The sequence below is a fragment of the Quercus lobata genome, chromosome 1 (assembly GCF_001633185.2).
Source record: "Quercus lobata isolate SW786 chromosome 1, ValleyOak3.0 Primary Assembly, whole genome shotgun sequence".
Classification (NCBI taxonomy): Eukaryota; Viridiplantae; Streptophyta; class Magnoliopsida; order Fagales; family Fagaceae; genus Quercus; species Quercus lobata.
Window position 1 is genome coordinate 13,448,648 of NC_044904.1, and position 12,884 is coordinate 13,461,531.

General features: G+C 34.9%; 1 protein-coding gene and 1 pseudogene across 1 annotated transcript; both read left to right on the top strand.

Annotated features, from left to right (window-relative positions):
• The first annotated feature begins 1,510 nt into the window (after positions 1–1,510).
• Positions 1,511–2,401, top strand: LOC115979911 (dehydration-responsive element-binding protein 1B-like). Its single transcript, XM_031102024.1, has one exon. The coding sequence runs from the start codon at positions 1,579–1,581 to the stop codon at positions 2,314–2,316; it is 738 nt and encodes a 245-aa protein (XP_030957884.1). The 5' UTR covers positions 1,511–1,578; the 3' UTR covers positions 2,317–2,401.
• A 583-nt stretch (positions 2,402–2,984) lies between these two features.
• On the top strand, positions 2,985–10,944 carry LOC115995337 (annotated as a pseudogene).
• Positions 10,945–12,884: the final 1,940 nt, after the last annotated feature.

A 12,884-nucleotide genomic window follows, 5' to 3' on the forward strand; every position in this document is an offset into this window, starting at 1 on the left:
ACTTGCTAAGAACAAGAACTTAGATATTATCACCAACTAACTACAATCAAATGCATTCTCAATACTCACTGCAAATTAGCAGAGAGAGAGACACACACACACAACGAGGGGCTAAATGTTGAGGTACAAATTTAAAACTTGCACGTGTGACCAAACAAAAACTGCTCACACATGACTCGAGGGGCTAAATGTTGACGTACAAATTTTCGAGCCCTAATCTCATTAGCCCACTCATTAAAAAATACCCATACAAGCCCATAAACTATTTTGGGCCCACATAAATATTTCCTACATACTACCCAAAATATTCTCCATATTATTACCCAACTTGGGCTCTCACAAATATTTCCCATATAAACCCCATAAATTATCTTGGGCCCTCTCACAAATATTACCCATTATATCCCACATATTATCCAACTTGAGATTTCGCAAAAATACTTATTATACTACTACCAAAATTGGGCCACAAAATTATACTATCTCCATAAAAAAGCCTAAACTCATTTACCTTACGGGCAAAATCCAAAAACCCCAACAAAACTCTCTAAAAGCCTATTGCTACATGGCACCCTAAAACCCGTTGCTACACAACAATACTTTTACAAAATCTCAAAAAGCCCAAATAATATTTGGCACCCATTTATAAAGCCCAAATATTATTTTGGCAACTATTTATAAAAACCCAAATATTATTTTGGCACATATTTACAAAGCCCAAATATTATTTTGGTATTTATTTACAAAGCCCAAATACTATTTTGCACAAAATCGAGGCTAGTTTGAGCAACACAATGATAAGGAATCGAGCCACACAATGAGACTATATCAATTTTGCACAGTTTTAACACGCTTTCAGTTTCAGAAGTGTAAGGAGGATATTTTTTGAGTGAAATACTAAGAATGGTTTTAATTTTTTTTTTCCTTTTTTATTTGGATGAAAAGGTCTTGATTTACATTGAACATGAGATCTAAACAGATTTGGGTTCATTTTTTTGGTGACATGAAATTTGGTAAAGTTGTTTCTCTAATTGAATTTTGAGAGATTATAGGCTAAATAATGGGTTAAATGCTATTTTTAATGGTTCTTTGCATATTAAAATTTTAAAGAGACCGCCAAAATGAATTTTGGGAGGAATTAATGAATCAGTTATTACTCCTATAATTTTTTCACCTCAGAATCTTAGGGAGGGCCAGATAAGTAACATTTTAGATTATTCATAATTTTCTTCACCTATTAATGGAATTTTTTTTTTTTTTTTGACCATACCGATTAATGGAAAATTTAAAGACTATGGGCCATAGCCCCCGCGGCCCCACTAGCTCTGCCACTGCTACATTCACGCGTTCATTTTGGAAACCTCATTCATTTTCCCACATGGACAAAGTGCTTTGTGCCTCACGGGTTTCACGTGTTCTCCAAATTCCCATCTTCCCAATAATATATATATATATATATATAATTACAGAGCTCTGTGTTTTTTTAAGTCATAAACTCCACTTTCTTTTCAAAGTGACTCTTTTCTCAATTAATTTATAGAATCACAGTACTCTAATTCTCTCCCTCTCTCACACAAAATGGACTTTGAATCTGAGTCTTTGTCTTCCTCATCACCTTCTTCTTCGTCCCAACTTTCTACATGCAGTCCATGCAACCCTACTTCTTGTTCTTCATCTTCTTCATCCTCATCACAATCCTTGCTTAAATCCCACAAGCGAAAAGCCGGAAGAAAGAAATTCAAAGAGACCCGTCACCCAATCTATAAGGGTGTTAGGCAAAAAAATGGTACAAAATGGGTTAGTGAAGTTCGTGAACCAAACAAGAAGTCAAGGATTTGGTTAGGTACTTTCCCTACCCCAGAGATGGCTGCTAGGGCACACGATGCAGCTGCCTTGGCACTTCGGGGCACTTTGGCTGAGCTCAATTTTCCTAACTCCGCTTGGCTTGTTCCACGACCCAACTCATCTTCTGCTAAGGATATACAAATGGCTGCTCAAAAAGCTGCCGAGGCTTTTAAGCCAAGTGATAATAAGAAGGAAGAAAAGGTTTTGGAACCTTGTTTAGAGGACACACGATTCATGGAAAGAAAAAAGGAGGTTATAGAGCCTGAAATAACACTGGAAATTTTATGTGAGAGTAAGGATAATCCAGAGCAACCTGGGACGTTTTTCTTGGACGAGGAGGCATTGTTCAATATGCCGGGTCTATTGGAAAGCATGGCAGAGGGCTTGATTCTAACACCACCAGCCAGGCAAAGAGGGTTTGATTGGGATGATTTGGGTTGTAACTTGGATTTGACTTTATGGACTGACTAGTTAATTGTTTAGGTAAACATTGTGAGAGAAGGAAAGTCTTAAAAAAATTGAAATCTCCTACCTAATAAAAAATTGAGTTTTTTCACTCAATTTTTTAAGCACATTTTTCAAAAAATTTATTATAATTTAATCAATTGAGCCTAATATTTCAATTTTATAAAAAAAAGTAAGTCTCAAAATATCTCAAAGGAACAAATTCTCAAAATCTTGGGTTGGAGTTGGCTACTTGGGTTGAAAACTTTTCCAACCTGATCTTAACAAACCCAAGTTTTAGAAAAAAGTTACAACCCAACCCAACTCATCAATCTACGATAAACTAACCCAAGGCATTGGATCAGGTTGGTGGGTTGAATCCACGCTTCTATTTGTTGATTCATAATCCCTTTCTAGAATTTTTTTTTCTACATCATGATAGGCATTGAATGGATTTGGCCCTCTGTTTTTTTTTTTTTTTTTTTTTTTTTTGTCGGTTCTTTCATCATATATTTTAATTCCTACAAAAAAAGTGCTGTGTTGTGCTCCAGAAGCCTGTTTCTGTTGACATTTTGTCTTCCTTTGAGCCTTCCTCGTGTATTGATTATCTTTTTTCTCTCTTTATAAACTTATATTTTATTCTTGTTCATTGCTTTATAGTTTTTGTGGTGACTTGGGTTTTTATATTATTAAATATGATCAATAATGATCTAAATGTGGTGATTAAGACATTGTATTACCATTACATATTGCCCTTTGATGTAATTGTGAATTTGACTTGGCATTTGGATTTTCAGCTCATCAATGACATATTGCTTCGCAACTGCATGCCGGTCATTGTTGGGGGTACAAATTACTATATCCAGATAGGAGATTGTTTCATTCTTGCCTTTCATGGTAAAGAAGATAAAACTTTGTACCAGAAATAATTGGTGTAAATTTATTTAACTTGCACTATGTCTGTAAATTTTTATATGGAGCAAATGATCTTCATTAATCTATTAAACTCAAGAGATTTCTCTTCCAGTTTTCATGTTACAAGCTTACAAACTATCACAGCATCCTTATTTTATCCTAATTTCTCTCTCTCTCTCTCTCTCTCTCTCTCTCTCTCTCTTGTTTTTGTTGGGGGGGGGGGGGTTGTTATTGACTGTATCCAGGCTCTTGTAAGTGCATTCCTCTTGGATGATTCAGCAGAACATATGGATGAAGGCTGTTTAAGTGGCCCTCTTGGTAATTAGCTATTCTATAGCTTTTAAATTCTACACTTGCCTTGAATACATCTGACATTCGTTATAATTTAACAGGAGATGAACAAAGAGATAAAGAGATGGATTTTGGGAGAGACAGTTCTGACTATAGTTATGACCATCTTAAGGACATTGATCCAGTTGCAGCGAACAGAATCCATCCAAATAACCATAGAAAAGTAAGAGTGCCAGCTTATTATGTATTCTTTCCTTGCAATATATAAGCAAGGGTGCACTTATAATATACTTCTGTTGTGTACTTGTGTTGTTGGCTGTAGTTGATGTTTCCATTTCTAACAACTCCTTTCTTCCTTGACTTTTTATGAAATCAAATTTGATAGTGAAGAACAGAAATAACTCAGGAATTAAAAACACACCTTACTAGTTCTGTAATACTTATAAGTAAGAATTGGTTTGTAGCTGTTGGCAGTAAACTGGGCATCTTGCCTCTTCAAAATTAAGGCATGGCCAAGGCCAGGCCTAGTAGCTTGAGAGTCCTGTCTTGATCAACTTCGTCGCGCTGGCCCCAAGTTGGAGTCTGCTAAGGATTTGCATATCACTCTTTCTGGGTTATGTACTTTGCATTTGAACTTATTTGCATATATACTTTTGTTAGGAATTGATGTGTGAAAATTATGAATTTTTTCTGGCTATAGTATTATTTATTTATCATTCTCACTTTGCATCATTGTCTTTGATTTATACATTCATTGGCCTCTCTGATCGTATGAAGTACTTCACTGGTACTGATAATTTTAATTATGTTATGGTATTAATTATTATTATTATTATGCCCTTTGGGTGAGTCCATCCATCAACAGTTTGTTAGTTCGAGGAAGTTATTATTGAAATCTGAATTCAGGAAACAAAAAAGGAAAGAGTAATTGACATGACATGGAAGTAGAGACGTATGTAACTTATTCCTCAGAAGTATTTGTTATTTTGATTGTCTTTTGAAGCCTTCTATTTTATGTGGTTGCTGAGAAGGTGGAACCTTTTTAATGTCACCCCCCCCCCCCTCTCCCCCCTCTCTTCAAAACAAAAAAATCTCCTCTTTTCCCTTCAAAATCCTGACTGTTGATGTAACGTTGCAACAGTTTTTTTAATTGTTATCACTTATTACGATTTCATTTTTTCAAGCAGTGGCTTGATGTTGATTATTATCCTATTGTATATAGCTTCTGCATTCAGATAAATATATGCTTATCTGCAATTCTCCTCACCAGTACTAATAATTGATGCCAAAACTTACGACATATATTTGTGTGCGATCATTCCAAGAGAATGACATGCCTGCTTTTTTCCCTTTAAAGATCTTTAATTCATTTATGACAAATCTATCTAAAGACAATGTTTGGATGATTCGGTTTTGGTCGCATGTCCTGCAGGTTAGTCAATATCTCAAACTTTGCTCCCGTTCTGGTGTGCCTCCAAGCGAACTTTTTCAGAAAAGACAGCCAAGGTTTGTAATTAATATTTATTTGGTCATAATTGTCTTGCATTAAAGAACTTTGACTTCTTTTACCTTTTGGGTGCTGTTGTGGTTCTGGAACAGGCTTTATATCTTGCAACAGAGAGCAGCTATTTCTTGTTTTTTTTTTTTTTTTTTTTAGAATGAAAAATGGGGCCTTTATAGCTATATTATACTCCCAGGCAAGGCGTCAGAGGCCTCGGACAGGGTAGCCCGATCTCGGGGGCCCGTCTGTACCTTTGTGTGAGGAGTTACCCCACTAAGGATATCCACCAATGAACTCCTGCGGGCAACAAGATTCGAACCTAGGTATGGTGCACGAAGCGAACCAACCTTTATAGCTTTAGTTTTGATGCCCATTAAATCTGGCCGTGACAGTGCTTTGGGTCCTATATTTTGTACACAATTGGTCCCAAGCCTAGAGGAAGGAGGATTGTGGTAGGATAATATGTAACATCCTGTCAGTTAAATAAAAAAAAAAAATGTAAAGTCAGCATTTTTTTTTGGACCACGTGTGCTCCCACCTAACCGCACCCCACCACTCATTTTCACTCACCTCTATTCTCTCTTTTGGCCGGCTCTCTCTTTTCTTTCTTTCTTTCATTTTCTTTCTTTTCTTTTTATTGAAACACACACACACTCACTTCCACACTCACCCACCGGCCTCCACTCCAAACCACACCATCTCACCATCATTTTTCTGGCAAGATCACCAGAAAAATTCTTAGGAACTCCAAAGCATCTTCATCATTTTATTTGAGGTAAAAATTTCTCATCTTTTTGGTAGGTTTTACACTTTTGTTTGAGGTTATTTTTATCTAAGCTTTAATAATGATACTCATGTGATGTATGAGCATTGGAAGTGATATTTATGTGTTTTTATGTATGGGTTTTGTATTGGTGGAATTATTTGATGAGTGGGTATATACTTTGTGCTATTGATGACTATTTAAGGTTTATGTATAGTGGAAAATTTAGGGGTTTTAAGTTATAACATGTGATGGTTGGTAAATTTAATTTTTCCATTGCCATTGGATTTATTTGGAGTTAATTGAAGTTCTAAATTTCTTATTTTGGAGGATATATTGATTTTGCTTTCATGGGTCTCTTAATGATGTAGTGTAAATTTTATGGAAGCTAGTCATAATGTTAGAGATGATATTAAATGGGTTAACTTTCTAAATTGGAGTTTATGCCTTGTGAATCAATTTGTTGAGAAACTTTGGAAGTGATATATATTATTATTGATGAGGTTAAACACTAGGCTTGCCTAAGTAAGTGATTATTTTGGCAATTCCTAAATTGTGGCTAGATGCAATTTCAAGCTCTATACTTATTGTGATAAGTTTACTTGATATTGTTTAGATTCTAGCTAATCTCCTTGGAGCTTGGAGAGTTAGGATTTTGTGGTTGCAAGGTAAGTAGCTTTTAATGGGATTTTTTGGAAAATAACTATGTTTTATAAATGTTGTTTTTGGATCAAACACATTTTGGGAAATTATATATGGATATATGTTTTCTTAAAAGCATTGTGTTATGACCTTATTATATATTATTATATATGAAAATGCATCATATTTGGTATTGCATTTGGGGAAATGCATGAATTGTTGATATGGAAATATGAGCATCTTTTATTTAATATTTGATAAGAAAATCATTGATTTTATGGTATATTAGAAAATTTAAAGATGCTTATCTTGTCTTGTTACGTGGGAAATTGATAGAAAATCTCTTGACAAGAATGAAGTTAAAAGCCTTATAAACTTTGTAAAAGTTAGATTATTTAAGGTTTTTCTGAAACTACTGGATATGAACTATGTGTTTCAAAGTAATGTAACCTGTGAGTTGTTTTAATACCATGCCATGTGTGATTTCCCGGTGATCACCCGATTTGGTCTCCGTAGTCTTTGTGATAATGGAATCAAATCCAGGTCAGTGCCCTTTCACTTTGGATAACGCATTCTTCCTTGCTGTTCATGGGGGGAAGAGGTTCCTTAATTGTGTGTGGGTGAGGCTGCTGCCCATTGGGCCAAGAGACCACATGCAAGAGAGGTCCTATTTGATGCACTCTCTCTGCTGCCCATGGGGGGAGAGAAAAACCTTGAGGGTATGGGTGAGGCTGCTGTCCATGGGGCTAAGAGTCTGCATACCAGAGAGGATAATATCATGCCAATTGTGAATGGGTGGATCCCCTGATCAGTTTATGTGGTAGTTTGGTAAATTTGTGATAATTTATCTTATGTTAGATATTATGGTTTTGAAAATTATATTGTTAATACTCATAGATTATAGTATATAGTTTCAAGGTATGTACTTTGAGAAACTTTGTGTTTCATTATGTAATCATTCTTGTCATATTATTATTATTGAAGATGAAATTTGCATTTCCCCCACCTCCATTAATTATGCTACTTACTGGGCACTGTCTCATCCCATTATTTTATAACTTTTTCAGAGTAGGCAATAGTCTTTTGAGACAGCTTTTTGGTGGCTAATAGTAGTTAGACTAACTACTGATGGAGGCTGAATTTTTGTAATGGGTATATTAGATGATGTACATCTTAGAATAGATTTGACTAATTTCTTTTATATATTATAGTGGTTGTGACGTTGCTCCCACTGATGGGACAAGCTGATGATATGTAATTATTTATTCAGACCTCTATTCTTTTGTGGCCAATGGTCCTTGTAATTATTACTTAGGGCTCTGACTTACTTTGAGAGTATATTCAATGGAATTATTATGATAATTCTTGATGTTGGTACTTAATATGATTTTATGGATTGGTTTGTCGAAAAGGAAAAAATCTACAGGTACTTTGAGATGACTTTCTCATGCTTTGAACCCTTTGGGGTTTGGGGTGTGACATAATAGAGGAAAATTTAGTCACTGGTAATGAATTGATTCTTTACAAATTGATAGTGTGAAAAAAGATAGATGGATGCCTCAAATAACATGGGTAGAACTAGAAGTAAAGGAGATGAATAACTTAAATAGGAAGGCGGCAGAGATTATATTTTTAGACAAGGATAGAATAGCAGAAAATAATATATGCGGCTTCCCCTAGTTAGTATATGAGGTTAATTGGAATTTAAGGCATAATTGAGTTAGGTTTTGGTGCCCTCGAGAGCTAAGACATCTCTATGTAATGGTATATCAAGTTTTTTATCTGCTTTTGTCTATGAGCTAATTGTGGGTCAGGTTGTGTATCAACCAGTTCTCAAGACTCATAGAAGCTGGAGCCTTTTTGCACTATGTATGCTGATTGTTATTACACTTGCTGTTATGCACCAAGTATTTACTCAGCTTTGTCTGTTTGGAAACACTTACATAGTTTTTTGTTAAAAATGTGCTAAAGTATGTTTGTGCTTAGAAAAAGTGAAAAAAAGAAGAAGAAAAAGTAAGATTTTAAAAAGTGGTTCATAAAAGTTAAAAAGCAAAAAGGTAGCAAGCAAAAAACTAGCTTATAAACTAGTCTCAAACACACGGTCTAATGGATACTAAGATAGTATGAAAATGCCGATGAGTGTTGAAATGCAATATATAACAAGGTGCTTATGTTTTTTAGTTATCGTTTACTTATTGTTTATGTGGAATTTATGTTTCCAGATTTATAAAAGTTTATTCTACTTTCGAATTTTACAGTTTGATTAGTTCCAGTAGCCATCAGGATCTACCCCCCCTCTCCTCACTTTCCTCATAAGGAGATTTGAAATGGATATAATGGGTATAACGTACACGTGCTTAATTTATGTTATAATGTTACATGTGGCAGGGCAGAATTGGGGTCAAGTCAATAATTTTAGATACAATTGCTATATTATATGCGTGGATGCTTCTCTCCCTGTACTGGACCAATATGTGGAACTAAGAGTTGATTGAATGATAGAAGCTGCATTACTTAATGAAGTCTTTGACATTTACAATCCAAATGCAGATTACACTAGAGGTCTGCGACAAGCCATCGGTGTTCGGGAGTCTGAAAATTTTCTGAGAGATTATTTTTTAGAAGGCAGATGTGATGAAGAAAGTGATTCCACTAAAGGTTCTTTGTCCCTGAGGTCTAGAAACAAGGGTAATAAGATGTTGAAAGAGAATATTCAAGTAATCTTGGATACCATTGGTGACAACCAACCTAAAATTCTGCTAAAAGAAGCCATTGACAGACAGAATGAAATTGAACACCCGAAGACTTGTTCGTCGTTAAGTAAGTATATTTTGTAACAGTTTCATAAATTCATAGACTTGCACACCCCCCGCCCCACCAAAAAAAGGAAAAGAAAAAAGAGAGAGAATAAAAAGTAGATTTGCACTTACTAAGTTTTATAACATGTGACACTTCCATTCCAAAATTGGTCATAACATATTCTGGTATTATATAGATCATGAGGTATTGACATTTATAGCAATCAAGTCCTGGATTACTGATTAAACTCTTTGATTGTTCCTAAATACAACAGCAACAATAAGGTTTTACTTTCCGTTACTTTCTTAACTGACATATCATTTTTTACTACTTTTATTAATGTTATTTTTTGTCTTCCTCTACTTTGTTTTGTTCTTTCAATTTAAATCAACTCACTCTTTCTTATTTATAAAGGTGTTGATTGTGGTGTTTTGCCCAGTTGTAATTGTTCTTCAGATTTTTGAAAGTTCTCTCTTAGGATTTTAGCAGTTGTAAATTAACATTCTCATCCTTAATATATGAGTACATGTTTTGGACAAGAAATTTGAGTTTCAAGTTTTTTATCTCCAAAACTACTCATCAAATCTATATCTGTAGATCCCTGTGGAAACTTTGTTAAGACCATTTATTTATTAGTAGTTACCAAAGAAAAGAAGAAGAAGAAGAACTGATGGGCTGCATAAGTGCCTGTCCTGAATTTATTTGCATGTAATTAATATCAGTTATACGATGGTGAAGCCTTTTGTAATACAATTTGTTTTTGTTCAGAAAAGGGGGATAAATCGGCTGCAAACATTGTTTGGGTGGAACATACATTATGTTGATGCAACAGAATCCATATCATGTATGTCTTTTATTCTCCTTTTTGGTTTATTCTGCCCCATATACTGAATCAATTTTAACTGAATCAAGCTTAATGTGCTCAACTTCTCATATTCTAGGCAAATCAGATGACTCATGGGCTTTGCAAGTAGTTGAACCTGCAGAAAAAATTATTAGATCTTTCCTTAATGAGAATGCCAGCTCAATGCCTGATTTGGAGGCTCCAAATAACATGGGACCGAAATTAATCCAGAGGGACTTATGGACTCAATATATATGTCAGGTCAGCATTTTGTGAGACAAAGATTATGATTTTAGATGGAATAGAATGGTGGAGAAGAATACTTGTGGTCGATCCCAATTAGTTGTTAAAGATCCACAGCTAAGCCGACTCCAAAAGTTTTGGGACAGGCTTTGGTGGTGATGGTATTGTCAGCATTATGTGAGACTGTGTCTAGGATATTGTTCCCGTTTCCTCTTCTTTAGCCTTCTTATTTTATATACTGTGTTTCTTGTGGCTTTAGTATGCTAATGAATTTTCCATTTGCAGGCTTGTGGGGATAGGGTACTTAGAGGGGTACACGAGTGGGAACAACCCAAACAAGACCGTGGGCATCGAAAACGTATTTCTCGGCTGAGGAAGTCTCAAGGATTTTACTTACTGGAGCAGCAACAGCAACAACAACATCAACATCTTGAATGTAGCTAAATACATTCAATATTTAACTTAGGTGTTGGAGACCGGAAGTATCCAATTTCTCTTAATCTGCTTGTCCATTTGTGGTTGAAAAAGAATTCACCTCCATGTGTAAGGTTTGAAATTGGTATTTATAATCATAGATATAAAGCCCAAGGTTGAACCGTGACTTATTGAATCATGTGGAATATTGGTTAGGTATGATATGATAGTATATGATTTGCAGATATTGATGGTTTGTTATGAAAGAAAAATGGGATTTGAAAAAAAGGAATAAAGTTTTAAACCATAAGATAACGTGAATCGTACCGTTTTATTTGAATCTTTTTAGATTTTTAATCTTCAAAAAAGTGTAATAGGTCAAGAATGTATTGACCTATTGTGATGAATTAATTGATTAATTAGTCAAATTTATTAATTAATCAAATTAACATACAAAATGCGTGGCAACACAAACAAATCACCAATTAAACTAAATGTAATGGAAAATAAATTGATACGGTGATTTATTTACGAATGGGAAAACCTAAACGGCAAAAACCCCACCGGGTGATTTTAAGGTCACCAGTCTCGAGAATCCATTATTATCAAAATAGGCGGTTACAAATAAAGGAATCCCAATACCTTATATCAATCTACAGTTGAACCCTTACCCCTAATATCCAATTGGACTTGTTCTGTAGTAACAATCTCTCATTTTCAACGAACGGCTCCTAGTACGTGACTAATCAATTGCGCAGATCTCAGTACGCAACTTAATCACTAACTTAAGAAGAATATTGGCTGCAAAATTCTTCAGTTCATTACACGATGAAGATCAAGAAGCTCCTTGGTTATAAAACCCTACGGTATACAAACACAGCAACTTTTTCAAGAGAAAGATGAACTAGGGCAAATTCTGTGTCCAGTTACAATTTGCATGAATAAGACTTTGCTTCACACTTGTGCAACTTTTATAACTTTTGACGGTCCTTATTATATATGTTTAGGGTTATGAGAAAAGAAAGCCTAAATACATACTCACGGATTAGATGAAAAACAGCTCTAAAAAACTGAGTTTCATAAATCTCGATAGATAGTCATCTATCAAGCTAGTTGTCGAGCCACGGGCTTCAACAGCTTTTAAATCTTAATAGATGCTAGCTGTCGAGTTTTAAAATCCAGCACTTCATTACTTGATTCTTGGACAGACTTGCATGGTTTTAACACTTGAACTTGAAATCTTGATTCTTAAAGCATTAAACACGTCCTAGATTTACCAAATTACAAGTAAAGTGTGTTTTGTCAAAAGATTAGCCAATTACATAAAATATTGACATATATTCCTAACATTGAATCACATATGTCCTAACAATCTCCCCATTTGGCAATTTGTGACAAAACCACAACAAAGAAATGAATATATGAGAGAAGTCATAAATCACTTAACTCATACTCATTTGTTGAATACAATAAAATCTATCCTAACATAAATTCTTGAAAAACTTTGCAAGAAGAGAGTTTATGGTAAGAAGACTTTGACAACTTGTATTTTTGAAACACTTTAAACAAAACTCATCATGGTATCTTAGTGTGAAACAGAAATAGTAGATTGCACACAATAAATAAGAAACATGTGTATAAAGAGAGAAAAGAAACAACACATGGAGGGATAGGTGAAATAACATACATCAATATATATATATATATATATATATATATATATAAACCAAATTTAAGTACAATGTATGTCAAATGGTCACAAGACCAATGTACAAGAGATAATGTATCTAGAATAGAAAGAAAAGAAAAGATACAAAAATCCTCACTACATCCCTTATAAAAACTCCCCCTATCTTCTATACTAACCTTCCCCCTATGAGTATGATTACTCTCATCTCAAAACTACTCCACATTTTTGTCACGAATGACAAAGGGCAAGTAAATCAAGTAGACATCTCATCATCACTAGGCGAGCCATCATCATCATCCTCATCAGCATCATCACTGTCTGAGCCATTGTCACTCTCATCCTCATAGGTTGGCGAAGATGGAGAGGAAGCGACAGTGAAACCACCAATGACAGCCTGTCGTCGTGCGATACGACCAACACGGGTGTTCACCTGACACAACTTATCGCTGAGAGTGTCAAGGTGAGCATCTATGTGCACAAGCTGTGCCATGAT